The sequence below is a fragment of the Lonchura striata genome, chromosome 2, assembly GCF_050655825.1.
Source record: "Lonchura striata isolate lonStrDom1 chromosome 2, ASM5065582v1, whole genome shotgun sequence".
Taxonomy (NCBI): domain Eukaryota; kingdom Metazoa; phylum Chordata; class Aves; order Passeriformes; family Estrildidae; genus Lonchura; species Lonchura striata.
In genome coordinates, this window is record NC_140704.1 from 69,150,568 (window position 1) to 69,178,289 (window position 27,722).

The 27,722-nt window shown below is 43.7% G+C and overlaps 2 protein-coding genes across 18 annotated transcripts in view; one reads left to right on the forward strand and one right to left on the reverse strand.

Annotated features, from left to right (window-relative positions):
• The window catches only part of LOC116183231 (uncharacterized), a 274,914-nt gene extending 269,937 nt beyond the window's left edge, over positions 1–4,977 (reverse strand). For all 16 annotated transcript variants that reach the window (XR_014952730.1, XR_014952741.1, XR_014952739.1 and 13 more), the window contains exon 1: positions 4,737–4,977. The gene's annotated coding sequence lies outside the window, so the exon portion shown is untranslated. The remainder of the gene's footprint in view (positions 1–4,736) is intronic.
• Positions 4,978–11,032: 6,055 nt separating this feature from the next.
• On the forward strand, positions 11,033–14,344 carry ID4 (inhibitor of DNA binding 4). 2 transcript variants are annotated; one of them, XM_021553432.4, is made up of 3 exons: positions 11,033–11,752; positions 12,415–12,473; positions 12,897–14,344. In XM_021553432.4, the coding sequence occupies exons 1-2, from the start codon at positions 11,347–11,349 to the stop codon at positions 12,426–12,428; spliced, it is 420 nt and encodes a 139-aa protein (XP_021409107.1). In that variant the 5' UTR covers positions 11,033–11,346; the 3' UTR covers positions 12,429–12,473; positions 12,897–14,344. The 2 variants fall into 2 exon arrangements, with proteins under 2 accessions (XP_021409107.1, XP_077641711.1); XM_077785585.2 differs by having other exon boundaries at positions 11,033–11,745.
• The last annotated feature ends 13,378 nt before the right edge of the window (positions 14,345–27,722 follow it).

Below are 27,722 nucleotides of genomic sequence, written 5' to 3' on the forward strand. Positions count from 1 at the left end.
CGCCGGCCAGTCTGGGCCGCCCGGGCCGAGGCAGCGGCCGGGAGGGGCGGAGGGAGCCGGGGGGTGGGAGCGGGAGGCGGCGGGAGCGCCGGGAATCGCCCCCCCGGTAGCGCCGTACCCCGCTCCCCGCGTGGCGCGGGAGCGCTGTCCGCGTCCGTGCCGGTGTCGCCGCCGCTTGCCCGGGCGCTGTCCCGGGACAGCGGTGGGACGGCGGCGTTCGCACGGGCTGCTCCCGCTCGGCCCCCGCTGGCCGTGGGGGCCGGGTGTTGCGCTCGGTCCTTGCCAGCTCCCCATTGTTTGAATGGAGATTTCTCTGTTTCCATCCTCAATGCATTTGCAGGCACTTTAGAAAAGTTCTTTCCTGCAGGAATGAGGGGCTTTTCACTGCGCTCCAGCAAGGTTTACAATCCCTGCCAACGCTCACAAACTTGCCGCATTCAGCCTCGAAGTTTCCCACTGCTTTCAGCAGAAAGATTCCCACACTGCAGAATACCCAATTATATTGATAATTTGGCGCATTTCAATAAAATATCCCCTCAAATTCGCAGTGGAGGTTTGTTTCACATGTGAAATTCTTCATTACTTTCTTACTGCAGTTCTTCAAGAGATGATACATCCTTAATGGAGTGTCTTAGGCCCACAGTGGGAGAATATGATTGCTACTTAATGCAAGTTGTTTACTTAGATCCACTCTTTACATTAGTTTTGGAGAGTTCAGGACAAAGACTCCTCAGCAAAAGTCAGCGTAGCTCTTTTTATGACTCAGCAGGAGATGCAGGTTGGGTTTAAACATAAATTTCTCTCCTTATAGACATTAAACTGTTGCAGAGTGCAGGGGGTTTTTTTCAGGGAATTAAATGGCCCCTCGACCATCAGTCTGAACCTACAGCTCCTCCATATTTTACCTCATCTTCATCACACAGCACCTCTAGCTGTGCGCCTCAGAGCCCGCATGCATAGGAGCTCTTCCAGGCTGTGAAGGAGATGTGACATCAGGTACCCCTATCAGTGCAATCTTGGAGCAACTCAAGTTACAGCTTTTTGTTGTGCTTCACTTGGCTTTTGCTGAGGAGGCAAAAGGCTGAGGAGGCCAGGCAGGTGGGACGCTTGCAATGCTTTTCGTTGAAATTCTGTTCATTTTAATTCTCTAATAAACTGGTTTGTGCATAAATTCTAAGAGAACAAAAGGAGGTTGACTCCAAACCTTTAGGAATAAAAACAACTGCTTGCAGCCATACGGAAGCCTCGAAAGGCAGCAGAAACCGTTGCTGAAATGTCACCTGTCAGTTTGCAGACCCTTTATCTGAACCTTGTCGTAGCAAAGGCTCAGCCACCCGAAGGAGCAAGAGCGGCGGCAGGAGAGGGGACAAGGGGGAGCGGCAGCGTCTCCGCACAGGGACCGGGAATGTGGCGAGCAAGGAGGATGGGGAGGGGACCCATGTGCCGCATCAGCAGCTCACAGTGGCAATGGATTTTTACACCGATTCAAACAGCGCAGATTCAGCCTGCAAGAAAGTGAAAGCTAATCCCTTGCAAAAGTCTGCATGCAAAGGGACCTTGCCGTCAGTGTAGCATATTAGGACCAGTGGCTTCGTTTATGGGTATACAGCTGGGCATTGGGACAGGCAGGCACGAAGGACTCACCGTGCAAACACTAGTTTATCAGGGGTTACTCAGTGCACACATGCTGCACGATGAAACATTCATCTTTAGTTTGCTGGACACCTTGAAAATTGGAGAGTGGCAAGTAAACTGAGTTTATGTAAATATGACTTTACTGTGAGCCTCCCTGTTAAGTCAAAGATAATTCTTTCTGATTTTAACCACTTGATACAATATTTAAATCTTAAATGACCGGTAACTTTTAAAATCTAATTGGGATTTTAACACTGAATGCTTTTAATGACTGCTTAAGGGAAATTAATCTGACAACAATCACTGACAGTCAGCTATCTCCATCAGGTAACTTTGCAGTAAAGGAAATAAATTCCATCTGGTGGGGGAAGGGAGAGAGTGTCCTGAGAAACTCACTCCTGTGCTCCCATTGATCATCACCTGCGCTGGACTTCATACAGCAGTTTAATCCTATTCTCTCCCTCAAAGGTTTCAAGCCTCTGCAAGATCCTGACTGCTAGGGAACAAAGACTGGTATGTGGTTCCCTCAGAGGTCAGTCATTAACCTGCCCCAACAACAGTTTTAGGAAGATCAAGGCAATGAAGAAAAACTAAGAAAAAGCACTTTCACTTTGGAATGAATTGTTCAAAATGCCCTTATGCATTCGGTTTTATTCCCTTTCAACACCACAGTTTTTAGTTCCTGCACGTATTTATTTCTCATCAGGAACAATGGCAAGATTTGCTCTCCCAGAGATTTGACCTTAAGTTTATTTTAGCCCCAACACTATAGATCATTCTATCAATTATGAATGTATTTATGTGTACAGAGGAACTGGTAAGCCAGCTCAGTAATGCTACCTTGTTCTGAAGACTTACCCTTATAAATAAATTAGGGACATACCTTTATGAAATACCAGAAAGAAATAGAAGATAAGAAAAAAGAAAAGAAAAGAAAAGAAAAGAAAAGAAAAGAAAAGAAAAGAAAAGAAAAGAAAAGAAAAGAAAAGAAAAGAAAAGAAAAGAAAAGAAAAGAAAAGAAAAGAAAAGAAAAGAAGACAGAAAGAGAGATGGAAACAAAACAAAATCTAAAAGGCCACATTTTTCTAAAGACAGAAGGACAGAAGCTAATATCAAAATTGGTTTCTCTGTGATTTGTTATTTTCTGTGCCTGCATGTCTGTATATGAGACAATATACTGGACTTGCAGTAGCCAGACTCTCAGTAAGACATTTATTTCCATAAGTTATTGATGATCCTTTACCTCACAAGTGACAGGCCAAAGTAGAACCACGAGCAACTTCTGAGAGGTCATCAATAACAACTGAAAATAAATGTTTTATCCAGTCCCAGCCCATTGTGTGTCCTGTTTATGCAATGCCAGTTAAGTTTCATCTGGTGTAGTTTTTTGTGGGCTGTAACTACCTCAGCTCCTGTCTGAAGCAATGGAGGAAGGAAGGATACACACACACACAAACACAGGCACACACACATCTCCATTTGGTTGCTCACACACTTGGTGGAGACCTTTTGTGAGATACAGAAGTAAAAGCAAGCATCTCTCAACACATGAGGATGAAACAGTACCCTAAAGAGTGAAAGGAGAGACTGCCACCTTACTAAAACATTAAACGCTATAGAGAATCCTGATGCTGAAAGTGTAAGACAGTTCAGGAGAAAGAAGATATGGAGGGAATAAAAAAAAGAAGCTGAGATGCAAGGTTGTAAATAAATCATACCTCATGCTAATATTACAAATACAGAATATTCTATTAATGTACTTCTAATAATAATTCATACGATGCTGCAAGAAAGACTGATGTATTGTCTCTGTGTTAAGAAGTTTCTGGGGAGCAAAAGAAAGCTCTTTTTGTCTGTAAGGAGTGTCTTACATCCAGTGGAAAAAGACAGCAATGGACATGGGGTACAATGCCGTGGGGACATAAAATTTACTTTGAATAATCATTACCACTAACCACAATGTTTTTTAATTAAACATTTGTGCTTAAATTTTCCATTTTTCTTACTCTTTTGCATATGCATTTTCACATTTTACAAAATATTATTCTGAGAGCCAGTTCTCAGGCACTCAGTGTTCAGCAACTATTTCAAGAGGCTAGTCTGAAGTAAGCTAATGACTTTGCATCCAGTTTTGAAACTTCTGCTCACTTGAGCAGTCCCTATATCCATATCCTTACTCAGGCAAATAAGCTCATTAACTTCAAGAAAAACTTTCTATATAAGCAAGGATTTGTGCTGCTTTTCAAGTCAATTTCTCCATTGAGGTAAATTAAGAGATTTGCTTGAATAAAATTTTATCAGTTCTTTAAAGTGTTGAAAGAGCATGTTAGTGGAGCAAAAATTACCAAAATAAATGTCATTAACACTTCAAGATAAATATGTAGAAACATACTGGTATCGAGGACAACTTGAAATAGTTACTTAGCATAAGCTGTGTGATTACCCAAAATATTCTTATATATGCATATCATTTAGCATAAAGAAAACAAAGTGAAACGATAAGAAATTTGCATGTTGAAGCATTTTGAACAGCAATTTTGAATATGTCTTTAAAATAATTTTGCTTAGTTTGTCCCCTGTACAAGAAGCAAAACCATGAAGAATTACTGTACAATTACTCCAAAATGGAAAATAGCATTCATTCCCATTTATTCTAAGGGAAAATTAGTAAGTCATAGAATATATTTAACTGTGAAGAATTGCACTTCATGGATCACTGTCCAATATTCTCCCTACATCCATCTTTCTTTTTTCTGCATCTCCAGTCATTTGCAGTTTGCATGTATATCTTGATTTAAATTCACAGTGCTACACAGTGGTTTTCGTTAGACAATCCCGTTGCCCTAATAAATACATAAGGTCACTTTAGCATATACTATTGATGAAATGAAACTCGCAATGTGACCCTTCTGCCTCTAAAGGAGACATTTACCTGTCAATGGTTTTCTCATGCTCTCTAAACATGAAATCCTGCAAGAGCAGTTTCTGTCAACAAAAGCTGAGGTCTCCTGTTTTCTTAAGTTATTACTTTCTCAGAAGCCACACAGGCTATAAAGAATTATCACAGGAAGCAATCTGGTACAAATTAATACAAAACTCACCTTTTGAGCAGGCTGCTTTTTTAAAATACACAAGTACATAAGAAAATTAAATGGGTGCTATCATCCTATAAGTAATTTCCTGCTATTCTAACATTTCTTCTGCAAGATGGAATGAAAGAATGAGGAAGAGCCTTTAGCTTCTGTTACTAAGGCCTTGGTAGATCCTTACGTGTTATGGCAACAGGGACTCTTTAGTGGGTAAATAAATAGATAATAAGATTACAAAGATTTCAGCAGGTATGGGAAGTACAAGGTGTGGGTCATAAATAGCTGCAGTCAGGGGATTTGAAGATGCATTGAAAAGCATTCCCTCCACAAACACAACCACCAGACTTGAATTTCTAGCCCTTTCTAACTTCTGTTCCCAGTAGCGGCACCAATTTGACTTGAACCAAATCCAGCAAACACCATTTTCTATAGTGCGTACATATTTGTCAGGCTGTCACTAACATGAAACAAAATGCAGAACTGGAATGAGTATCTGGCAAGCAGGTTATGTCTGAAGGTGGCACTGGCCCATAAAAGTACTTTGAGAACCAACTGACTACAGTCACAGAACACATCAATGCATTCACAACAACACAGAGAAAGCAAAGGTCTTTCCATCTACCTTGGATGTCCTTGCACTCTGGGAAAGATTGTCTTCATGGTCAAGGAAAAAGAGGTGATTTCTTCTTTTACTTTAAAACATTTATTTTAAAGATTAAAAAAAATAAGCTCTGAGGATTTTTAAGAATTCCTTAAAACACTCCCCAAGAACAAATAATGAACATATTAGTGTTAGCTTTCAAAATGTATAATATTGTATTAGTGCAAAATATTTCTATTGAGGTTTTTTTGTGGCATGAACTTAGACTGGTTTTGATGATGAAGCTCTTCAGGTCCCCTGAAAATAAATACCAGTATCATTGGTGTAATGATAACATATGCAGATGAGCATGTACACATCTAGATACTTATTTGATTTAGGTCGATTTGTCCATTGTTCCTGTAGGCTGTGTTATTTGTGTGATTATAGACCTCTTAATGTAAACTCATAACAAACACAAAAATAGTATGAGGTGGTATCATACCATCAGTTTTCAGGCATATTTGCTGAGGATGTCTGTCCACAAATAAAAGGCATGACATTGCACATAAATCTGATCTAAATCTACACAAAATAAAATTAAAGTCAAGACTCTAAATTCAATCTGTTACTATGTAACTCTGTTTAATGGAGTGTTCCTCAGGAAGCTGCTCCAAATACTCCTGAATTATTTTCCCCTTCTCCAGAATAAGTATCATGATTGCTTATATTTGGACCACACTGAAAAAGGTTGTCAACATGAGTTATCTTTCTTGCCGCAAGCTTGCTTTAGTCAATGCAGAAATCTGACATTACCCGACAAGCCCAGTGTTTCTGGTCACCTGAACAAAGCAACCCTCTTAAATGACATTAGCCTTCAGCTGACATACAACCACCAGCAAATGCCAGGGCGCCTGTCAGTGACATACCAATGTTTTCTGCTGCTGCAGACTCTCAAAGGGACGAGGTGGGTTTGAACAAATTCCCACAACACAGCCATGCTGGAGACAGCTCAGCAAGAAACTCTTGTAGACATGAAGCTCATCACAGTATTTTTTTTGTTCTCCCCACTAACTGAGGTAAAATATTTCCTTATAATTTATTTCCACATTTGTGTAAAAAACAGCGTACTTGACCATCAAGCCATGGAGAAGGGCTTTTTAAATTCTGTTCCTCATCTCTCCGTTATGTCTGTTGTTATGTGACTTTCTTGTAGCATACAGACCTGAAAGGAAGAATAAAGTAGTGGGCAGGAGTATGCTCCAGTCATAAGAAGGGTGCTCTAATCTGGAAGACTACATAAACATCCAAGAAAAAGAAACCCATGCTCTTTTGTCTGTGAATAGCTCTTGTGAGCAATCAACAACCATTTTTCTTTTTATTTTATATTAAACTTCATGCAAGGGGGCACTGAAAAATTGAATGTCTTGAGAATCTTTTAGGTTTTCTTATTAAGAAGAAATTTCTGTAATGGACACAGCCAGAAAATGAGAAAAAAATTTGTAAAGTGTATGAGTTGTATTTAGATTCTAAGTTTGAGGAATATAAGGACAACTGAAGATGGCTGGTGTTATTTGGGGAAAAGGCTGTGTTAAATGAAGTTCCGGTGATCAAGAGCTTTGGTGATGAATTATCCCTGGTGCGGAGTGGTACCAGAAAATGGATGGATTTCAGTCCATTGGTACACACTGCAGAGTGAGGTGACTTCTCTGTACTCCCTGAATGACCAATGGATCTTCCCTGACCCATCTGAAGGATCCATGGGGTGCCACTGCAAAGGAGCCTGCAGTCTCACCTCCAATCTGTTGTCCAAAGTGACACACAGGCATGTAGGAATAATAATCCAGTAAAGGATTTACACAGTCTTTCCTCCATCTCACTCCCCTGTACCATTTTTCATTTCATATCACTATCCCCTGTTGCCAAGAGGAGTTTATCTATGGTGTTGGATAAGGGAGCACTAAACACATTATATTGCTATTTTAAATGACATCACAACTAACTAGATATTTTAATTGAAGGTAAATAACCAACATTATTGCCTTTTGAATGATAGCAATAGTGGAGAGTAATGGCACCACTGAGGAATCAATTGCTATTTCCCTCATAAACCATAAACCATTCAGAGATTTATAATGCTTTTTTAATGATCAGCCCTTCTAGGTGTTGAGCAGCTCCTCCAAGATCCTGAGTTTCTGGCTGCTTGTTGAAGTCAACAGGAATGGGGAGCAGGGGGGTCTCAGTATCATGTATCTTTATGCCCACCAGGATGAAACTTGTCACACCACTTATCAGCCTCCAGCAAAGGAAAGCTTGGGATTTTACTGCACTGCTCAGACACGGTGTGCCCCAAGCTTAAAAACAAGGACACTTGACTGAACCACTGTTTCATAACCTGTTTAAGAATAAAATTGCATCCAGCATTTGTGTGCATTTCATGCCCTCTTAAGGTAGGTATAGCAAGTAACCTTGTGTAAGTAACCACATTGATTGCTTGCTTCCCTCTGCATACCTTAATGTGTTCCCTTCACATTTTATCTGTCCAGAGACTATTTTAACTGATGTATTGGTTCAATGGCATCATATCATGCACAAACATCTGTGGATCCAGAGTGCTGTCAGAGGAAATGTCACACTTTCTGTGCTTGGATGGGCTGTTGCCCTTCTCTGGTGCCATGACTCAAGAAACAGCATCAATGTCTCAGGTTTATTTTTTCACCTGGAGTCAATGGCATGTTCATATACTCAGACCTGTACTGACAAATTCAGAATACATTATTAATTCTTATTAAATTCAATGGAATTATCATCATGACACAAGGGCATACAAGGCCAGTCATTACATTTTCATTTTCAACTTGTTTTACTTTAGGTTTGACTCAAAAGTGACTTTTCCAATCTTCAGAGAACACCTATGATGTGGTCTGAACTCACTGATTCTCTTTTAATAGACCAAACTGGTCCACTCAAACGTTATCAAGAATCTTGGGGTAATATTGCGAGAGTTTCTTACAATGGAAATGAATCTTGACTCTGGATGTGGGAATAGAGCACAGAAAAACCCAGCCAAGACAGATAAACTCCTTCAGACAGGGACCAGATGTTTAAAGATGCAGAGAATTTATTTAAAAATCCAGACTTGGTCTGGTGAAAAACAGAAGTGCTTATCCCCATATACTCATGTCATTAAAAATATTGCTATTAATAGGACAAAAGCATGAACAATAGCCACTGTTCCTCTTTCTTGTGTACAAGCCTCTTTAGGGATGAAGAGTTTTACTATGCCCACCTAGATGGGTAACATTCTGGGTTTTCCAACCCATTTCTACTGCAATTTACTCATCATATCCACCCTAAATTTTGAAAAAAGCAGCCAACCTAACCTGGTACCACTTAAGTCAATGGCAAAACCACCAATGACTTTAAGGAGAGCAAAAGCAGACCTGTTGTTGACACGGACTTGGTGCATATTGTTCAGCAGTGTTGGACTAGCATGTATCAGCTTCATGAGTATCAAAGGGATTTGCTAGAGGAAAACCCTGAATATTTATATGGTAGTTGAAGGGGAGGGCTGTTTTTCCCTCTCCCACAAATCTCCGCTGTGATACGTTAGCTACAGGAACACACACAATCCTTTCTCAACTTCAGCACTTGCAGACCCTCAGATTTTCCTTTGTACCCTCTGTGGTGGAAGTAGCCTGGTGGAAAAAGAACTGTGGAGCATTTCATAGTTCCTCATGAGTTTACAGAAATACTGAGTCATCTTCAAGAGCCAGTGTGGTCTCAGTGGATTTGCTGCTCCAGGGTGTGTGTATCTGTGTGTTTGTGTGCGTTTGTGTGCGTGTACAGAAATAATCTGTCCAAATTAGCTTGGGAGGACTCGAGGGGAACCAGTTACATACTGGGGTTTCCCAGAGATTTCCAGTGAGATCAGAGAAGCTCCCAGAGGGGATTCGGTACTAACAGAACAGTGCAATATTACAGGGTATCTAGTTTCATGCAGATTTTAATTAAATGGCACCAGCAAGATTTGAGCCTGTATTTTCATCATAATTTACTTTTTTTTTTTTCTAGACAGTGCATCAAATCTGTCCATATTGCCATGACTCCAGAAAACAGACAAAATAACCATAATATACACCTTAAGGCCTGTGCCTGCAAGAAAACTGCAAGGAGTTTCACTGAATAAAACCAGTGACTACAACAGAATTGGGATCATCCAGCCCATAGCTAATGGAAAGACACTTTCCCATCACATTCTCATGATGTAGCATACAAATCTAGACCTCAGTCTAGACTGACATTTCAAAGATTTACATCACACATGTGGATTTTGAGCTGAAAGAAGCCTAACTGCCATGGATGGCAATGTGGGACAAAATAAGGAAAACAAGAGTGTGGGTATTTCTGAGCATAGCCTCCAAACACCTGTCTTTAAGAGGTGAGAGAGAATGCATGTGTGCTTCATTATATGCTTCAGATGATCCAGCCTCACCCCTCATTCAAGTTCTGGGTTTGACAGCTTCCCACTGTATCCTTTATATATCACCCATTGTGACTAAGCTTGGAGGGGACATGTAATCATTAATCACCATTATGGATTTCTTCCCTTCTGTTGGCTTAGACTTAGAAGCTTAGGGGAAGATCCTGCAGCCTTTACTCCTTCCTTCAGCCCTTTACCCAAGCAATCAGCCCCGCTTCACTCACGGACAGCTTGCAGTGCTGCAGCATGTGTACGATCGGGCGCCAAGTTTCTTACACCGGTGTCCCATTCAAATACGCAGTGGCTCTTAATCCTTAGCAGGAATTAACAGGAAGTTTCAATACTGCATTATTAAATTAAAAGGTTACAATATGCCACAAGATGACTTAAGCAGGACTCAGGAGTATAGGTCTGTTAATTTTAATGCTCTGTCTCAAAGTACAGAACTCTGGACATTTCCAGCATCATATTTAAATCATGGTACATCTACTAATACGTGATCTGGTGCATTAATGGACCAAATTAAGTTACAGGTATGAATTTTACATAAAACGGATTAATATTATATGTCATGGAGGAATTTTAAATACTCCATCTCCATGCATTTTTAATAGTTATGTGTTCTAATTTAATGTTCCCCAGCTTTGCTTTGCTTGAAGTCCCTAAACCCTCCTCCTTCCTTCTCCTCCACACTCCTCAAGTTTTCCTTGGGATTTTCCCTGCCTGCAAACCAGCGTCCCCAAGTCCCTCAAAAAATGTGTAAAGCTGGAATAAGTCTCCTACACCGAGAGGATAAAAATGCCATTCAGCACCCGAGGAGATGCCAACCCTCACGGGAAAGGGAATGTGAGGGGCGGGAGGGCGGGCGCAGCCACCTTGGTCCAGGTCGGGCGGCAGGGAGCGGGGCCGGTCGCGCGGAGCTGCGCCCCGGGCCGCGGGGACGGCGCCGGGAGCCGCTGGGCGGCGGGTCCCGTCCGCATTCCCGCAGTCCTTCCTCCCCGGGACCGCCTCCGCCGCCTCCTCCTCCTCCTCCTCCTCCCGGGGGGGTCCGCGCGAGCCGCCGCCCGCCCGGCCCCGCCGCCATTGGCCGCCGCCGCGCTCCGGGGGGGGCCGGCGCGCCCCGATTGGCTGCGGCGCGGCCCCGCGGCCCCCCCGCTCCCGCGCCGCGCTCGCCTGGCCCCGCCGCGGCGGCGCCCCCGCCTCCCCCCGGCGCCGCCCGCCCCGCCCGCGCCCCGCGCTATATAGGGGGCGGCGCGGCCAGCGGCGGCAGCAGAGGTGGTTGTGTTCGTGGCTCGCTGGCTGCGGAGCACGGGCCCTTCGTTTTAAGAGAAAATTATTTTCTCCGGAACGCGGGGGTTTGCCGTGCCGCGGTCGCCGCGCGGCTCTGCGAGCGCCTCTGGTTACCTTCCCGGGGCGGCCGCTGTTAACGCCATCGAGGCGCTGCGGCCGCGCTCCGCTCCCGTTGCGGGCGGTGCGTGCGCGGCTTCCCGAGGTCGCAGCGGCAGCACCAGGCGGCGGCGGTGGTGGAGAGGGAGGTTTCCCTCCCTCCTTGCGGCACCATGAAAGCCGTGAGCCCTGTCCGGCACCCCAGTCGCAAGGCGCAGCCCGGCGTGGCGGGCGGCGGCGGGGGGCACCTGGCTCTGCGGTGCCTGGCCGAGCACAGCGGCTGCAAGGGGGGCCCGCCGTCGGGCGAGGAGCCGGCGGCGCTGTGCCTGCAGTGCGATATGAATGACTGTTACAGCCGGCTGAGGAAGCTGGTGCCCACCATCCCGCCCAACAAGAGGGTCAGCAAAGTGGAGATCCTACAGCACGTCATCGACTATATCCTCGACCTGCAGCTGGCTCTGGAGACGCACCCAGCGCTGCTCCGGCAGCAGCCGCCGCCGCCCGCTCTGCACCCAGGCAGCTGTCCCGCGGGCACCCCCAGGACCCCGCTGACTGCCCTTAACACTGATCCGGTAAGAGGTGCGTGATACACGAGCGCGGAGAGCGGGGTGCGGAGCGGCGTGGCGCGGTGGTCAGCGCCGGCCGCCGTGGGAGCGCCCCGGGGAGGTGTCGCCACTCTCGTACCCGTGGCTCTGCCGAAAAGCTGTAGCTCCCGAAGGGGACGGGGCGGACGGGCGCAGGAACGCCCCGGCGGTGCGCGGTGGGTGTCCGCATCCCCTCGGTGCGGGCAGGCAGCCGTACGGTATGTGCCGTGGAATTACGGCCTCTCGAGGGAGTACCTGTGGCCGGCGTGTTTGCACATACGGGAGCAGGCGCGCTGTTCCTGCGCTTCCCAGCTTTCGTGCCGTGTAGCGAGTGTGAGGGGCTGTGGGGGCTGTGCACATGGAACGCAGCGTGCTGTGGAGGGGCGGGAATGGGGGAGCGACTCCCTTGTACGGGACCCACGGTGGCAGCCCGGCGGCACGGGAAGCGGCGTGCCCCGGCACCCCGCGCTCCCGGGCTTGCCGCAGCGCTGCGGTGACCCCCTTGGCTCTGTGCCCCCAAGGGCTTCCCTGACCGCTCCCGACGGGGCTGTGGTAGTGCCTTGGGTGCGTGGAGGAAGAGGGGGTCTGAGCAGTGGCGGGGGGTCTTCGTGTCGTTTCTCCCCAGTTGTTAATTTGCCGTGTTTGGTTGCTGCGCAGGCAGGCTCTGTTAACAAGCCGGGGGACAGCATCCTCTGCCGCTGACCGCCGCTCCCCAGGTGAGTGCCGGGCGGGCGCGGGGCCGCGGGCGGGGGGAGCGCCGCCCTCCGCGGCGCAGCGCCAGGGCTCGGTGGGGCCGCACCGCATCCTGCGGGAAGCCTGCCGAAGGGGGACCAGAGCCCGGCGAGAAATACTTGCAGGCGGCTTTGGGGTTTTATTTTTAATTACGGGGTGGTTATTTTATTTTCCCTAACTACCGGGTGGTTGGGGTTTCCCCCCTCCCCCCCCACCGGAGCGCCTCTGGCTGCGGCGTGCAGCTGCGCATCCCTCCCTCCGCCTGGCCCAGCCTGGGAGCTGCGGTTGTTGTTTGACCTGGTTTGTTTTGGGTTGTTGATCAAGCATGTCTTGTGTTTTGTTGGTGGCGCCAGTCGGTCTGGAGCGGAGCGGTTCACACACCCCCTCTATTCATTCCTCTCCCACAGGTGTGCGGCGGCGCCGCGCCGCGCAGAGGCAACGCGGGGGGCGGGCGGCGGCGGGGGGGCCCGCCGCACCGGAGGAAGGAGCCGTCCAACCCCCCGAGCAGTTCCCATGCTTCACCCCGGCAGAGCCAACCTTTTCACCATTTTGCACGTCCGTAGCGGTCCCCCCCTCCTCAGCTCCCCGTGTCCTTTCCCCCCCCTTCCCCCCTGGGTCCGTCTCTTCTCGTCGTTTACGGCCAGCTGTGAGCGGCGGCGTGTCCCGCGGTGGCAGCGGGCAAAGTTGCGACTCTGCCCCCGGGATAGAGGACCGAGCCTAAACCAGTCTTTAGAAACCTTGTAACTCTTAAGGGACCGAGCAGCCGAATCTTGAAGCTTTACTAATCTACCAGAGCATTTGTAGATATATTTGACATCTATTGTTTAAAATAGATGGATTTTATTGCGGTCCAGGGAACTTTCTTCTCCCTGCAGGAATGTTACATATTGTATAGACAAATGAGTGACATTTCATACTGTGTATATATAGAGATGTTCTATAAGTGTGAGAAAAGTATATGCTTTAATAGACTACTGTAATTATAAAATATTTTTAATTAAATATTTTTTGTAAATATTATAAAGGTGTGTATGTTTTTTTTAATCTGTGGGACTATCTCTTTAGGAAACCACAGCTCAAGTACGGAGCTGCTAATATGGAAATACCTTAAATGTTTAGGACTTTTTTTGTCCCCAAATGTCCTTTAGACTCAAGAGTTGCAGCTTTAGCTAGTGGTCCTGCATGATTGCATGAGGTGTCTAATTGCAAATAAACTTGTTTGGAGTCCATACAATGTGTTTTCCTCAATCTAGGCTAAAAATGTTTGTAAGTGTATTATACATTTTGAAACTACACTTTTGTCATTTAGGCACAAGGGTTTTTAGTGCATTCTATAAAAGTAGCAGTAAGATGTGTTTTTTACTGAGACAAGAAAAATTCTATCTAGTTTTTTTGCATTACGGGGGCAATGCTTTAGATCTCTTACCAGTTTTTTTTTTTTAATCAGCTTTTGAATTAGATCAGAAATTTGTTCAGAAACTTCATTTACCACCAAAAGGTTTTATCGCAAATTTGTGTTCCTACAGCTTATTAATTGCTTAAAAACTGAAAACTGTTCTCTGCTTGCAGCCAAAGGGCAAACCATTAACAAAAACAGTTGCTGTTTCCTTCGTCCAAAGAGTATTAATAGTGAATTGCAGAAGGGCACATGGGCAAAGTCATTATGATCAGTGATGTAAATTCATCTTGAAATGAACTTAAGTAGACCAAAAATTGGATAACTGTGTCGAGATTATTTTTCTAGTACAAAAATACTTACATTTCACTGCAGCTATGTTACAGTTAAAATCCTGTTTAATCTCTGTGATGTGTAACTACTACATGTGAACATTAAACTAGATTTACCTGTCTTTAACTGTGATTTCTTCAGCTTATTTCTTCATTCCTCTGAATTTGCACATTCTCTTCACTATTTGTACATAGCATTTGATGGGTGAATTATTTTCACGGCAAGCTCTTGTACAATCAAGTCCTGCTGGCTGTACACTTGTGTCTAGGCTCAGTGAAAGATCCTCATCTTGTGTGATCAGTAGCCTGCGCACTAGTGAAATGGGATAGTCAGAGTGGGAGAATTAAGTAGGATTTAATTGGGTGCTTTGTAAATAGCTAGCCAACTGTGTGTGTAACATGGTCTGTTTGACTAAAAAAGAGGATTTGTTTCAGATTATACAAGTGTCAAAAGTACTATAACCCAAGGGAGGACTTTTAAGTTAAATATTTATAAGGAAATTAACTATGGGGGGGCATTAGGTATTGACTACAGTGATAATGTCAACAAGATGAACACTTTCTTTATCAAAATAATTGCGTAAAGATCAAATCAAAAAGTGGCTAACACATCTGCAAACACAAGGCCTCCTGGCACTGCAAATGCTTTAAAGGCACAGGCATTTTACAGCCTGAGCTGGGACTTAAAGGATGGGGAGCAGGTTCCTGCATTGTATTTCCTCAGCTCTGCCGTTGCAATTTTAGACAATTTAATGAACCAAATACATGTTCTTGTAAAATTTAGTCACAAACCTCTTATCCTGGATTCTCCCAGCTACTTCCATGACAGTAGCAATGTTATCAATAGAATTTTTGCTGCACTTTGGAAATTTTTCCATTGTGTTAAAAAAGAGAGAAGACATGGTCTTTTTCCAAAGGATTGGTTTAAATTTACATTTATTTCCTTTGTTTATCCTATTAATATTTGTAATTTTCTGCTTACTTCAACTTGTAAAGCTCAGGTTATTTTGTATACAATTTCCAGTAACATTGGTTCTCAGTACACTCATTTGTTTCTATCCACTGTTGCCAAATTATAGTATTCCATTACATAGGAGAGGAAGCAAGCAAAAGGTGCTGCCCTGAAAATATAAAACTATCTTGTAGAGTTTCTAAATATCAAAGCTGACATATCCTGGGAGAGCTGGTAAACTACTGAGCTGCTGTTCAAGGAGGAACGTACCAAACCCTGGATTGTTTCAGGTCAGGGCAATCTCCCGTTGAGTTTAGCAGCTTAAGGGTTTGGGTTTGCTTTTTGAAAAACTTGCGGTGCAACAAGTTAGGACCTTTAGAAAATTAAGTCTTAATAAAGAGCTGTGAAAATTTTTCCTGTTGTATGTAGTATTCTTCAGAAATGTGAAAGGCTGCATATAGGACCCAGACTACAATAGATTACAATAGATGGTAGTTTTATTCCTTATGTTATGTATAAAACTCTAAAGGAATATCTAATTTCTTGCTTCCTGATGCCTGGGATCAGTGGAGTCCTAAATGCAGCCATAATTATTTTCTGTTTTTCAAAGATTTTAGAGTCTTTCATCATACTGTAATCCCGTATCTTGTTTTAAATCATGTTTTCTATGTAGCAAAAGGCATAAATGTTTGAACAAAGGCAAATTAAAAGGACTCTTTCTTCTAATGCCTTGAATTTTCTCTTAGTCACAAAAGCATTCCTTAAAAGGAGCTTTTTGATTGCGTGATGAGAGTTGTGGTGAGGCTGCCAGATTAGGAATTAGGATACCAAATTCTGTTCCCAGCTCTGCTACTGAGGCTCTTTTGTGACCTTGAGCAAGTCACCGGCTGTCAAACTTCCAGTTTTCCACTTGTACTGGTGGCAACATGCACTCATCTTTATAGAAGCTAGGAGATGAAACAAGCAAAATGCATTCCTGTTTTAACACCTTTCTTATGCAGAGCAAGTTTTGGGTAAGAAATGAAACATGGGGAAAGCTGGGGTGATTACCAGCTTTCCTAAGGAGGTGCTGGTTGGGAGTTGCATTGTAAGTAGAGGTTGCAAGAACCTCTTTTCATAGGACACTGAAATTGTCAAGGACTAGATAGCAGTCCCTAGGAGGAATAGATGAGGGAGCCAGGTATTTTCTGTCCCTAACTCGAATGCTGTCTGTAGAGCACAGCAATGGACACTGCTAACGCTGCGTGTCCATTTCGGTGAGCAGCAGCATGGAGGTCCCAATCCTTGCAGGTGCTGAGGCTCCCTTCTAAAATTTCCAAGTGACAGGAAAGGTTCATTCCACATAAAAGCCAAATGCCAGCTCCTGTGGCATTTTTCCTGCTGTTTCACACGGGAATGGTATTTATTTTCACTTTCTGTAGTGCTTCTTTTAAATAGTTGCATTTTCAGCCACAAGCGAAGTGGTCATAAGGAATGCCATAGCTGTCCTGCTGGTTGTTCCGAGAGTTAATGAATAAACCATGTATAGGATAAACAGGTTTATGCAAATGCAAAGCAGCACTTTACTATTATTTGTATTTTCAAGGCTTTGTAGCCATAGAACTCACATTTCTGTAAAACCTTTACAGCTGGAAAGAAGAAACCACGGTACAAGTAATTCAAGTAATTGTTTTAGATGCGACACAATTTACTGGTTTCTCCAATAGTAAGGTTTGCAATACTGAATAGCATGGTTCCAAAACAGTATTGAAAACGTTCTGCTCTCCAGTCCCAGAACATGTGATCTGAAAACACTGGCTAAATATATTCCCCCATACAACTGCTTGCTTTTTTGCATTAGAAAATCCACCCTTTACTCTCATTCCCGGGTAAGAGAAAACTTGTGTGCTCTGCCTACCAGTAGAGCCTGCTTTGCTAAATGTCCAAAGCAGGCATGCACACACCAGCCCTTGGAGCACATCAGAGCTGATCTAGGGACTAGGCACCCTGGAGCTGTACAGCACTTGGGAGCTCGGTTGCAGGCAGATGCCAGCCATATGCCAGCATCCCACGGATCGGAGGCAGTCTCTGAGCCGCCACATCCTGGTCATACCTTCTTGACAAAAGCCTTTTTCCTCCTCAGAGCCTGAAAAAACAAAATAATTCTCAAACACCAGGGTATGGCATAAACTGCAGTGTGATCACCGCAACATGGACATGTGGAGGAATTTTCTAAGCTGACATCCCTCCTCCTTAGCAAAACATCTGCCAGAGAAGAGCCATACGAAGTGCAGGGGAAGGACCAGTGCAAACCCTCCCGAGTGCTGCGCCCAGGCACGAGCCCGTCAGCCAGATGCTGGTGAGCAATGGACCTGGCTGCTGTGCACACTACTCCCAGGCAGTGTTTCCCCGTTTTGTTCCTCTTGAAGGTATAAAGGGGCACCCAAGACTGCTTTTAGTCAGTGCTTGGCGGTGCTGAGACAGTTGAGGGCCTGTAGGTGTAGCCCCAAGAAGCGCATCTCCACACACAGAGGTGCAAACGATGCCGGTGGGTTGTGGTTCCCCGCTTCTCCCCCATGTCACTCAGAGGGGCACGGGCTGGGAAAGCAGAGCACTCTTCTGGCAGCTTAATTCAACAGAGAGGATGCAGCAGTGGCTGGAATGAATTAGTCCCCATTTGTAATTTCTTGGCCTGCAGGGAGAAGAGCTGGCACCCTGGACTTTGGCACATAGAGACAGGAGTATTCCCTCCCCACATGAAGTGTGACAGCAACACTGCACGGGATGTGGAGCAGGGCAGTGCCGGCTTTTCTTCCTTTGATGGGCATGAAACACACTTTGACACGGGACAAGGGTTGGTTTATATTTTCTTCTCTTCTTTTTTCCCTTTTCTCTTATAACCTTCTTTTAGCCTCAGGTTTACTTCTTTTTTGGGTGTTTTTTTTTTCCCAAAGATGTGTTTGTCAACTGATAGGATGCACTTGCTTCTGGTAAAAGAAGCACTTTGACAATTTTCACAACACGTATAATTTGCTTAAGGACGATAATGGCTTCATCTGAGCCATGTGTCATGTAAATAAATATTCCAATAATTTTTAACATGAATATTATGTACTCCATAGATCAATGACTCCTTTGAAGCTCTTACCATTTATCCTGTAAGTTCCTATTCAGACATTTTTAAATATGTGTTATTTAGTCAACAGGCCATCTTTTCATTCAGAGATGCTGGTGTCTATGTGACAGTCTAGCATCTATATGGTGTTTAGAATATTTAAAAATCAAAATTTTTCAGTCTTTGCAGCAGGTTGAAAACATTCCTATAAAAATGCGGTAACAGGAAAGAATACTTCAAATTATTAAGACCGAAGCATACATCCATTTAGGATTATTTTTTAAAGATTTTTTTTTTTGTGTTCCCTTTTACCTTCTCCAGCAGCCCTGAAAACATGCAGGGCCAGAAGCAGATGATGTGTGGGCTGCAGTGCAGGTATTGAATCCCTGGGAGGGTTTGGGAGGGCAGCAATGCCTCAGGACTCAGAGGGGCAGCTGGACACAGTGCAACACGCCAACATTTCCCCTTGACTTCTGATGTCAGGGTCTGGGGTTCAGAGACTGGAGGGGTCCTTCCCAGCAGGAGCATCACAGCACTGGGGCAGCAATCGTGCAAAAGGCATGATTCTCCAGCTTTAACAAGGAAGCAGTTTCTTGGTTCATGTGCAGGACAGGCTCACCAAGTAGGAGTCAATATTACCAGCACTGCCTTGTGAGCTGCCCCACGGCTTCCAGCGTCACCATGGTTTTCCGGGGGGTTGTGGTGTTTTTGAGGTGTATAGAGGCTCTACGCCAGGCAGCTGCCAAAGCCAGGGGCAGATATGAAGGTGCAGTGCCCATGGAAGTTAAAGCATGAAATAGTCATCACACAGATGACTTCATGCCTTTGCAGCTAGTAGCCAGGGCAAATCCTTTCCTGTTCTCAGAGTGTGGAGGAGCACGCAGAAGTTCTATCCCCACCTCAGCAGAAAGCTGCAAGGGAAACCCAGTGAGCTCCTGGGTCCTTGCAGGAGTAGCCCATGAGATAAGAGGGTCTCTGACCTCCATGCAGGCTAATGAAGGAGGAAAACCAGGGCCAAGAAAGATAAAAGTTCATATTTAAATGCAGACATGTGCAACAATAGAGGTGGAAACATAAAAAATTGCTATCAAATTCATTTGCTTATAGTATGAAGGCTTTTGTCTCACCTTGTTTAAACAGTCCCACTCCTGTGTTTAGTTTACTTGTGTTAATATCCCCCAGAGGCTTCATCATTTGCTATTGATGAGCATACACACACACACACACACACACAAAAAAAAAGGTGGTGCTGTCCAAGCAATTAATTCTCTTTCCAAGTGCTTAAAATTCAGCATGTCCCTTCAGTTCCAAAGGTGCTAGATCTTCAAAACCAGCAAGCTGCTCACAGTCAGCTGGGAAACCCCAAGTTATTTTGGAGCACATAAAAACATTCAGTGCTGATAAATACTCATGCTGTGTTTTGCATCTTCATAATTTGGGATTCCTTTTACTTGACATATGCAATAAATAAAGCAATAAATAAAATATGCTCCCTGCATCAAGGACGTTTCTCTGTGTAAGTTGCAGCCCAGTATACAAACTCCTTCCAAACCAGCTGGTGCTACACATCTACCACGCTTCCCTATTCTAATTCAGGGACACCTTCATAAGAAGGTGACTTTGAACAATGCTCTTTTAAAACAATGATGGGAGCAGATGTGGATAAGGATTCTATTAAAAATATACAGCAGTAAAAATAGAGCACTGATTTAGCTGGAAAATGGTAAAAAATATTTCATTAGCCCTTTTTGCTGAAAAATGTTTTTACCTAAAGCGTTGGAAACTCCAGTGATTCAGCTCTTGGATCAAATGCCCACCAAAGTCTTTCCATCACCTTCAGCAGATGTCAAATGGCAAATTCACATAAATGAATGGGTACATTTAGGTCTCTGTAGTGCACTGCTTTTCATGGACCAAATCCTATTATGCTACGTCCAGGCCTCAATTGGGAGGCAGGTTTTGCCATTTTTTGCCAGTTTACCCTAGACCTATAATGTTGTCACTGGTATAAGAAGTTAGGGGTAGGCTTCAACTGAGCAGAGCAGCACCAGCACCCACAGCTTTTAACTTCTCCCACTTCTAAAACCATGACAGCTATCTGTGCAAAGACTTACAAGTGACCCATTAGCAGCAGCAGCTCCATCAGGGCACAACGGTGAAGGAAATTAATTGTGAGGCTCAGCCTGTCCCTGGCTTGGCCTTGGACTCAGTCTCATGTTAATCACAAAATTATAGAAGGGTTTGAGTTGGAAGGGACCTTAAAGATCATCTAGTTCGAACCTCTCTGCCACAGGCAGGGACATTAAACCCAGGTTGCACAATGCTCCATCTGACCTGGCTTTGAAATACCTTGAAAGTTTTAAAATTCTCTTTTCTATTGTCAGATGGGTTTTGAGATGAGTTTTGCCATGAGTTTGCCCATTTAGTGGGCAGGGTCAGATGCTCACTGCCATCAGTTGCTGGGGAAGCTTGCATCATATTTAGTTTTTATGCTGAATATAAACAAAGCTATCCATCAGTATTTAGTTGGATTTATTGAAATATTAAAATAAATGCTTATATGTTGCAGGGCAAGGTCTTCTTTATTTTGCTGTGGCAGTAGCCATATTGAAACAAATTGTATTTTGTTTTCTTTCAGACAGGTGTGATGGCACACCTGCGGAGCTCAGGCTTGAATAGCAACTCGTAACCTTTTGTGGGTAAGCTGGGGGGCAAATCCTGCTTAACAAGGATGTCAAACTGATCTTTGTTCCCTTCTCCCAACCAAGTATCTGTGGCAACAAACTGGAGACAGGTAAACAATCGGCTTCTGCTACCGCAAGCTTTCCATTTACAGTTCACCAGGAGCTCTTATTATATGAAAGGAAAGGGTGGATGTGGTGTCAACACAAGGTAATAGTAATATTATTTGAACAGGTGTGTGGGGTGTTGCTAAAGTGAGAGAACAGACAAGCTGTAGGGAGCAGTTAGTACAGGGCTGTGCATGTAATAACCAGAGCTCACCCGCGTGTATTACCATAACAATCATGAGTGGCGATGGGTTTCACAATAAGCTGGTCTGATTTACCCGGTGCATTAAACTAGTTTTGTTATTTCTCACTTCCTAACTCCCTGCTGGAAAAGAGCCCAAAAAAATAAGCACACTAAAAATTTGGTGAGCAGATCCACCGTGCATGCAGCTACAGATAGATAACCCACCAGGCCACAATTATCCCCCAGACTCCACTCCTCCACAGCAACTTTGCTGCTGATTTACGTCTTGGAAAGAGAGAAAGCAGATTAAGCATCTCAGGACTGCATTACAAAGGGATGACAGGTTTGCGGCAAGTGTTAAGGCACCGTGGAATTGGGAGAGTCGAGTACCTCAGCAGTTTTGTCTATACATCTATTCTCTGTAATGCAGTTAATTTTAATAATGTATTTCCAGTCTGTGATGTGTGTTAAATTGATATGTATCTGTGATTCGAATGTATATTCATCTCTATGTGTATAGAGTTAGATGAATATCCTTTCAGCAAGAAAACTGTGTGCCACAATAGAGAATAGAAACAGTAAAAATAATCTTTTAGATTCTGCTTTTAAGGAGATGACTGGAATCACATTGGAAAGGATTAATGTGGTAGGTACATACCTTGCTGAAATTTGCTTGCCTCCATTGTGGGAAAGTGGGAAACAAAGGGAAAAATCATACCCTGATGTGCTCTCCAAGTAGAGCTATATGCTATGATTCACTGAAGACAGCCATGGAGGTTACAAAACAGAAACTAAGAGACAATATAAATTACGTGAGGGTGTTCTAGACAATTAGACAACTCGTTGGTCCATTTACAGTGCTGCTTGTAGCTTTATATCAAATCTGATGGAAGAGTGGCAAATTTTAAGCAAGGAAATCTTTCACGCTCTCCCCTCCTTAAGCCGTACTTTGTTTAGAAATATCTTAATGCATATCCTGAGCATTTTAATAAGAAACTATTGCATGCCACTGGTTTGTGCAAACAGTAGTTGTATTATTACAGGGGATGAATTAATCTTCCAGGCGTCCATTTGTGTTACTCAGATCAGGCAGGGTTTATTTGCAAAGGGCTGACCCCGCTTCCTGGCAGGCTCGCCGGGAGGTGCCGCGCCAGATTCCCTCCAGTGGATGCAAGAGGGTTCAGCTGGCACATCCCAGGGACCGAGGGGACAGTGGCATGGCAGGGGCTGCCGCCTGAGGGAACGTGGGGCACCGTGTGCTGGGATCGACAGGCTCCTGCAGGGATTCTTTAGTGGGCATTGAAGGCTGGTAGGAAACATGAATTCTCAAGCTTGGGTCTGCATTCTTCTGGTAATGCAGATTTAGCCCAAGGTCACACAAGAAACCTTTATTTCAAGCAGCTTGCTCCGTCTTAAGGAGAATTGCTACAGCATTTCCCTGTGTACACATTTCATTAAGTAAATGCTTAATAGCAGGGTGGCTGTCATCTTAGGGCAAATATTTTAGAAATCCCTTGTTAGTCACATCAGGTGTGCTTCTTCAATATTGCAACATCTGTTATTTGTTAGATGCAAACAGAGAATGAAAATGTGTATTTGCCTTGTCCTGAGCTCTTCAAGTAATTCAGGCAACCTGCCTGAATGTGCCGGAGACAGTGCTGACAGTACAGTTATTTCAGGAGGGTAAAATTGCACCAAAACTTGAGTAGGGGGTAAACTGAAGTGTTGTATTACACTTGGGTGCCCTCTAGTTCTTTTGCAGTCCAGTGCGTACTTTAAATATACCTTGATCCTTTGAATTTCCTTTTAGAAGTAAATGCTGTGTTGCTGTTCCAGCAGAGCAAACACTGGATGGGCTCTTCACAAACATTGGTAAGTCACAGTCAGCTGAAGGGAGCGTACTCTTGATCACAAGGATCTGGCTTTCTGCAATAAAAAAAAACATTTTGATCTTTTTTTACAGGCATGATTATTTCACACTAGAAGATGCATATTTTGATTTTTGCATCACAAAAGTCTGATTCTTTGCTTTGGATTAGTTTTGCTGTTTTTTAAGCAAATACTGAAGTAATCAAAAATAACAGCCTGGTAGCATTTTAGTCGTAGTTTGAAGAATTTAATTGAATAGAGACTTTAATGGGAAGGCAATGGATTCTTAATTACCTCAGTCACAGTTTAGCACTTTGGTCATGTATGGTATTGTTCTGGGGCGCATCAGTCTGTTGGTTGGTTATTGCAGTGCAAAAGTTGGTGGCAAAGTCATTGTGGTGTGCTGCAGAAACAGCACTACAGCTGCAAAACAGCCTAAGCAAGAATCCCTTGAACATGGATATATTCATTAACATCATCAATCAATTAAGAGCTTGTTTGGGTTTGGTTTTATATATATATATAAACTCCTAAGAATATTGCATGTCTTCTAACAAATTTTATATTTCAGAATGTTCATCTATTTTGCGACTGACGATTTTCACTTGCTGACATTCTTTTACACACTTGGGAGTCGTCCCCTTCCTTTGGATCAGCCTAAGGAAAATGCTGCCCTCTCTTGAATTTGAGGACGCAGTGCACCTCCTGGCAGAGGCTGCCCGGGGAGCAGGAGGCAAAGCATTCCTGAAAGAAAGCAGGGCTGATGAGTGTTGAGAAAGGCAGCACTGGATTTTAGACTAGTAAACAGGGTTAAGGGAATTGTTTCGAAGGATGTAAATTCTCTAAGTTATAAAGTTTCTCGCTTCGGAAAGAAAATTGAAAATAAGCAAATATGCTTTTTTCCATTATGGAAATACCTTAGCCAGGAAAATGTCATTGTCTCTTGTGCCTGCATAGAGAGGAGGCCAAGTCCTGAAATTCTTTGGACTACTTTTACTTAAATTTAAGTTATTTCTTTGACTGCTCCAATTATGAGTTTTGCTGAATGCCCATCTAGCTCTTGCAGTCAAAGGAAAACTTATTTTCTGCTAGGCCTTCTCTGAAGGAGGGAGGATGTGACTGGCTGCCACTGGTACTCTGCACCAGAAAAGAATCACTTGGGGTCACTCTAGTGTATGACAACACCCAAAGCTTTCCCACTGGTATGGAAACACTGATGTGCTGCTTGTAGAAACCAACATGTCGCTGCCTTGAACAGCTTGGTCAGGAGACGTGTCTCCTGGAGGGAGGATATTTCTCTAGCTGTTTCTCCTCTTCTCTGACAAGCATGGATAGGACGTACTTTTAGTGTGTCTTCCTTCAAGGAGGGATTATAAAGGAGATCTTGTGGGAAAATCTATTCTGGAGTGGCTTCTGCCTCCATTTCTTCAATAGAGGCAAAAAAATCAAACTAAAAGCTCTCCCCTTCTCCCATCGACACCCCTGCTTGTAGAAAGATGTGTACTTTTCTGCTGCAAGCAAGGGGTGAAAAGGACCATGACATCATGTGTAGGAGGGATTGCCTAGAAAGTAGTCCTACAGCCAGCCAGCATCCCTAGGAGGGAGGATGTGCAGGTTTTGGTTCGTATTAACTCCAAAGATGCCAGTGCATGCATGAGAACCAAGTTTCCTGGACATCAGATACTGCATAAGAGGAAGGTGAAGCAGGGCGTGCATTGTGGAAGACAAGGAGTAAAACATACATGCACATCTAAACCCATGGTCTTTTTTTTTTTACTGTTCTTATTTAGTAGGTTTTTTCTGAACATACAGCTCCCCACCCAGCCCTCTTACAGTTCTCAGAAGCTAAAAGACAAGTAGGCAGCAAGGAGCAATATGCAGGGGAAATGATTGGCTAACAATAGCTGTGAATATTAGTTAGTTACATGCTTTGTGCAAAAGGACATACATCTTTATATTTACCTCACTTTTCTGCACCTACAGTTATCTTGCGTTAGTTTTTACACAAATGTGAGGGTGATTAATCCCAAGTGTAATCTGAAAAAGGATAGACAGAAGGAGACTGGGCATATATATGTCACTTGCACTGTATACTACCTCATTGATATTAAATATGAGACAAAGTAATCAAAATAAACAATACAGTATTGTGTCAATTGCAACTCAGGCAGTAACAAAATATGGCCACATTTTTTCTTACAAAGCTGGCTGTGTGGTGGCTGGAAAGACCCCTAAAGCATATAAAGCTCTTATCTTCATACATTTCCCTAAAGAATAATAGATCAGTCGGTGCTCTGATGCTGTTTTAATAATGTACAATTTACAATTCATTTGGTTACCAAGCACTCACAGTATAATTAATTTCACAGACCCTTTCTACATATTGGCATGCTTTATGACAGTATAGAGGGAAGATGGGAAAACTCTGTTCCCCCTGCTGTCACAGGAGAGTGCCTGGATGATGTGTCACCTGGCTGGTCTCACAGCAGTCCTGCCTTTGTAGGGGTGAGAGGGCTTGATTTCCCCTTTCTTTCTGTACCAGCTCCCACCTCCCTTTCCGATCTCCCTACATTGCCACCTTGATGGAGGATGTTGCCTTGGGGATGAGCCAGGCTCATCCTGCAGCTCCCCAGTAGCACTGAGCCAGATCTGCCCCATCCTTTGAGTCGCAGCAGGCCCTGAGATCTGCTGCAAGTGCTGGGGCAAAAGCTAAGGTGAACCAAGGGGAAGACTCAAGGACGAAAGGCAGGTGACAAGCCTTCAGTTCCTCTCAGCAGTGCCTCCCTTCACCCTGGCAGCTGGGGACAAGAGAGCCTGTCAGGAGTACATACAGGCATTGCTTCAGTCAGGAGTGACTGTCCATCTGAACTGTCAGTGCACAAGCCCAAGCCTAATATAATTTAACAGAATCAAGGCAGAAAAAACAGAGGGAATGGCTCCAGAAGTGGGCAGAATACATATTGTTGGGGGCTTTGTTTCCAAAGTCCTGATATTTTTCCCTTTATGGGGAATCTGTACAGTTGCCTGAGAGACTTAAACAATGGACTGTCTCTGCAGTGAATGAAGCTGCTGTTCTGTGATGTCTTGCACATCAAAGCAATTTTTTTGAATCTGCATTTACCTCTTTGATAAAGACAACACTGTGAGGAATTCAGCAACTACAGAGAACCTGCGGGTCTGCACATCTACCCAGAGCTTGCTTTCACAGCAGTGTATGAGCTGCTGTTGAAGTGAAGGTTCTGTTTCCATTATCAAATAAACAGCGGTTTCCTTTTCTGAATTTCCCAAACATTATTTTCTTGTTTGAAGTTCTTGATTCCTATAGATGCACATTGTATGTATACTCATACATGGATACTCATGTATATGTGGGTATATACATATATAGACACACACATATATATATGGTTCTGTTAGGTATGTATATACATATATGCCTGAGGATAGAGGTCACAGTTTGTGAAGGCTGAACACTCAATCCTGGATATAAACACACAAGTACTCACACAGAAGTGAAGCTTAAAGCTAGGTTTACTAATTTTCTACTATTACAGTTGCAGTTTCTAACTTTTTTTCTTAGATGTTCAAAAGCTGGTTTCTTTGAGGGACTGAGGAGCATTGTAAGCCACAGCCCTAAAAGTTTGATTAACCCCTATGGGACCTGTGTGGTTTTCACAAGACATTAACTTTAAGAGGTATATCTCTTGCACTCTGTCTGCAGCTGGCTACTCAATCCTAATGATTTGGTTTCCTAATCTCTTGAACAAAAATATGGTGAGGCAGAGACCATGAGACACTGCTTTTGCATCTGGGAGTTGGCAGCCAATTTGCCGACATATTGATAACCTGCTGCTCTTATTTTTTACAGTTATAGAAACTTGACTCTTCAGGTGAATCAGAGCATATCTATAAAGTGAAACCAAAAAAGGTTATTAAGGAAATCATGTACATATGTATAAAACACCAGCAATTATTATTATTATCATCATCAATTGCTCTTAGTCACAATATAATCACAGTTTAAAGTTTGTGTGGTTAATGTATCAAAACAGGGCTTAAAATTTCTCCTTTGCAGTCAGGTTTACAGAGGGTTTAAACCATTGCTCCTGTGGTATGAGAGGGCTGATTGGGTCCTATCCCCCCAGGAGAGTGTTGGTCTCATTTCTTCCTGAGAGAAAACACTCAGGAAAACCTGATGCACTCCTGAGATGTGGGAAGTAGCAAACCTGGAATACTTTGCTTTTAACCTTTGAATATCAAAGAGTTAAAATCTAGATATCTATCCAGGTGAATATTTTCAAACCTATGGTTTTGGAATGGATGAATATCTGTGCAATTATCTATTATCTGCTTTTTTACCTGTTTCATTTCTTTCCCGTACGATATGCCTCTTAGCATAATTTCTATTTTTCAGTTTAAAAATATTTTGTTTTGACTTGATATTGCTCAAGAAATAAATGCAACTGTGTTCATAAAATTCCTGCAAGCACTAACCTGGTTGCAAGACAAAACTCTCTACTTTGAATTTCCAGGTCTGTATCCAGCAACGAGAAGGAAAAAAAAAAAAAGAAAGAAAAAAAAAAGGAGCATAGCATTGCAAGGAAGTACTACTTGCTT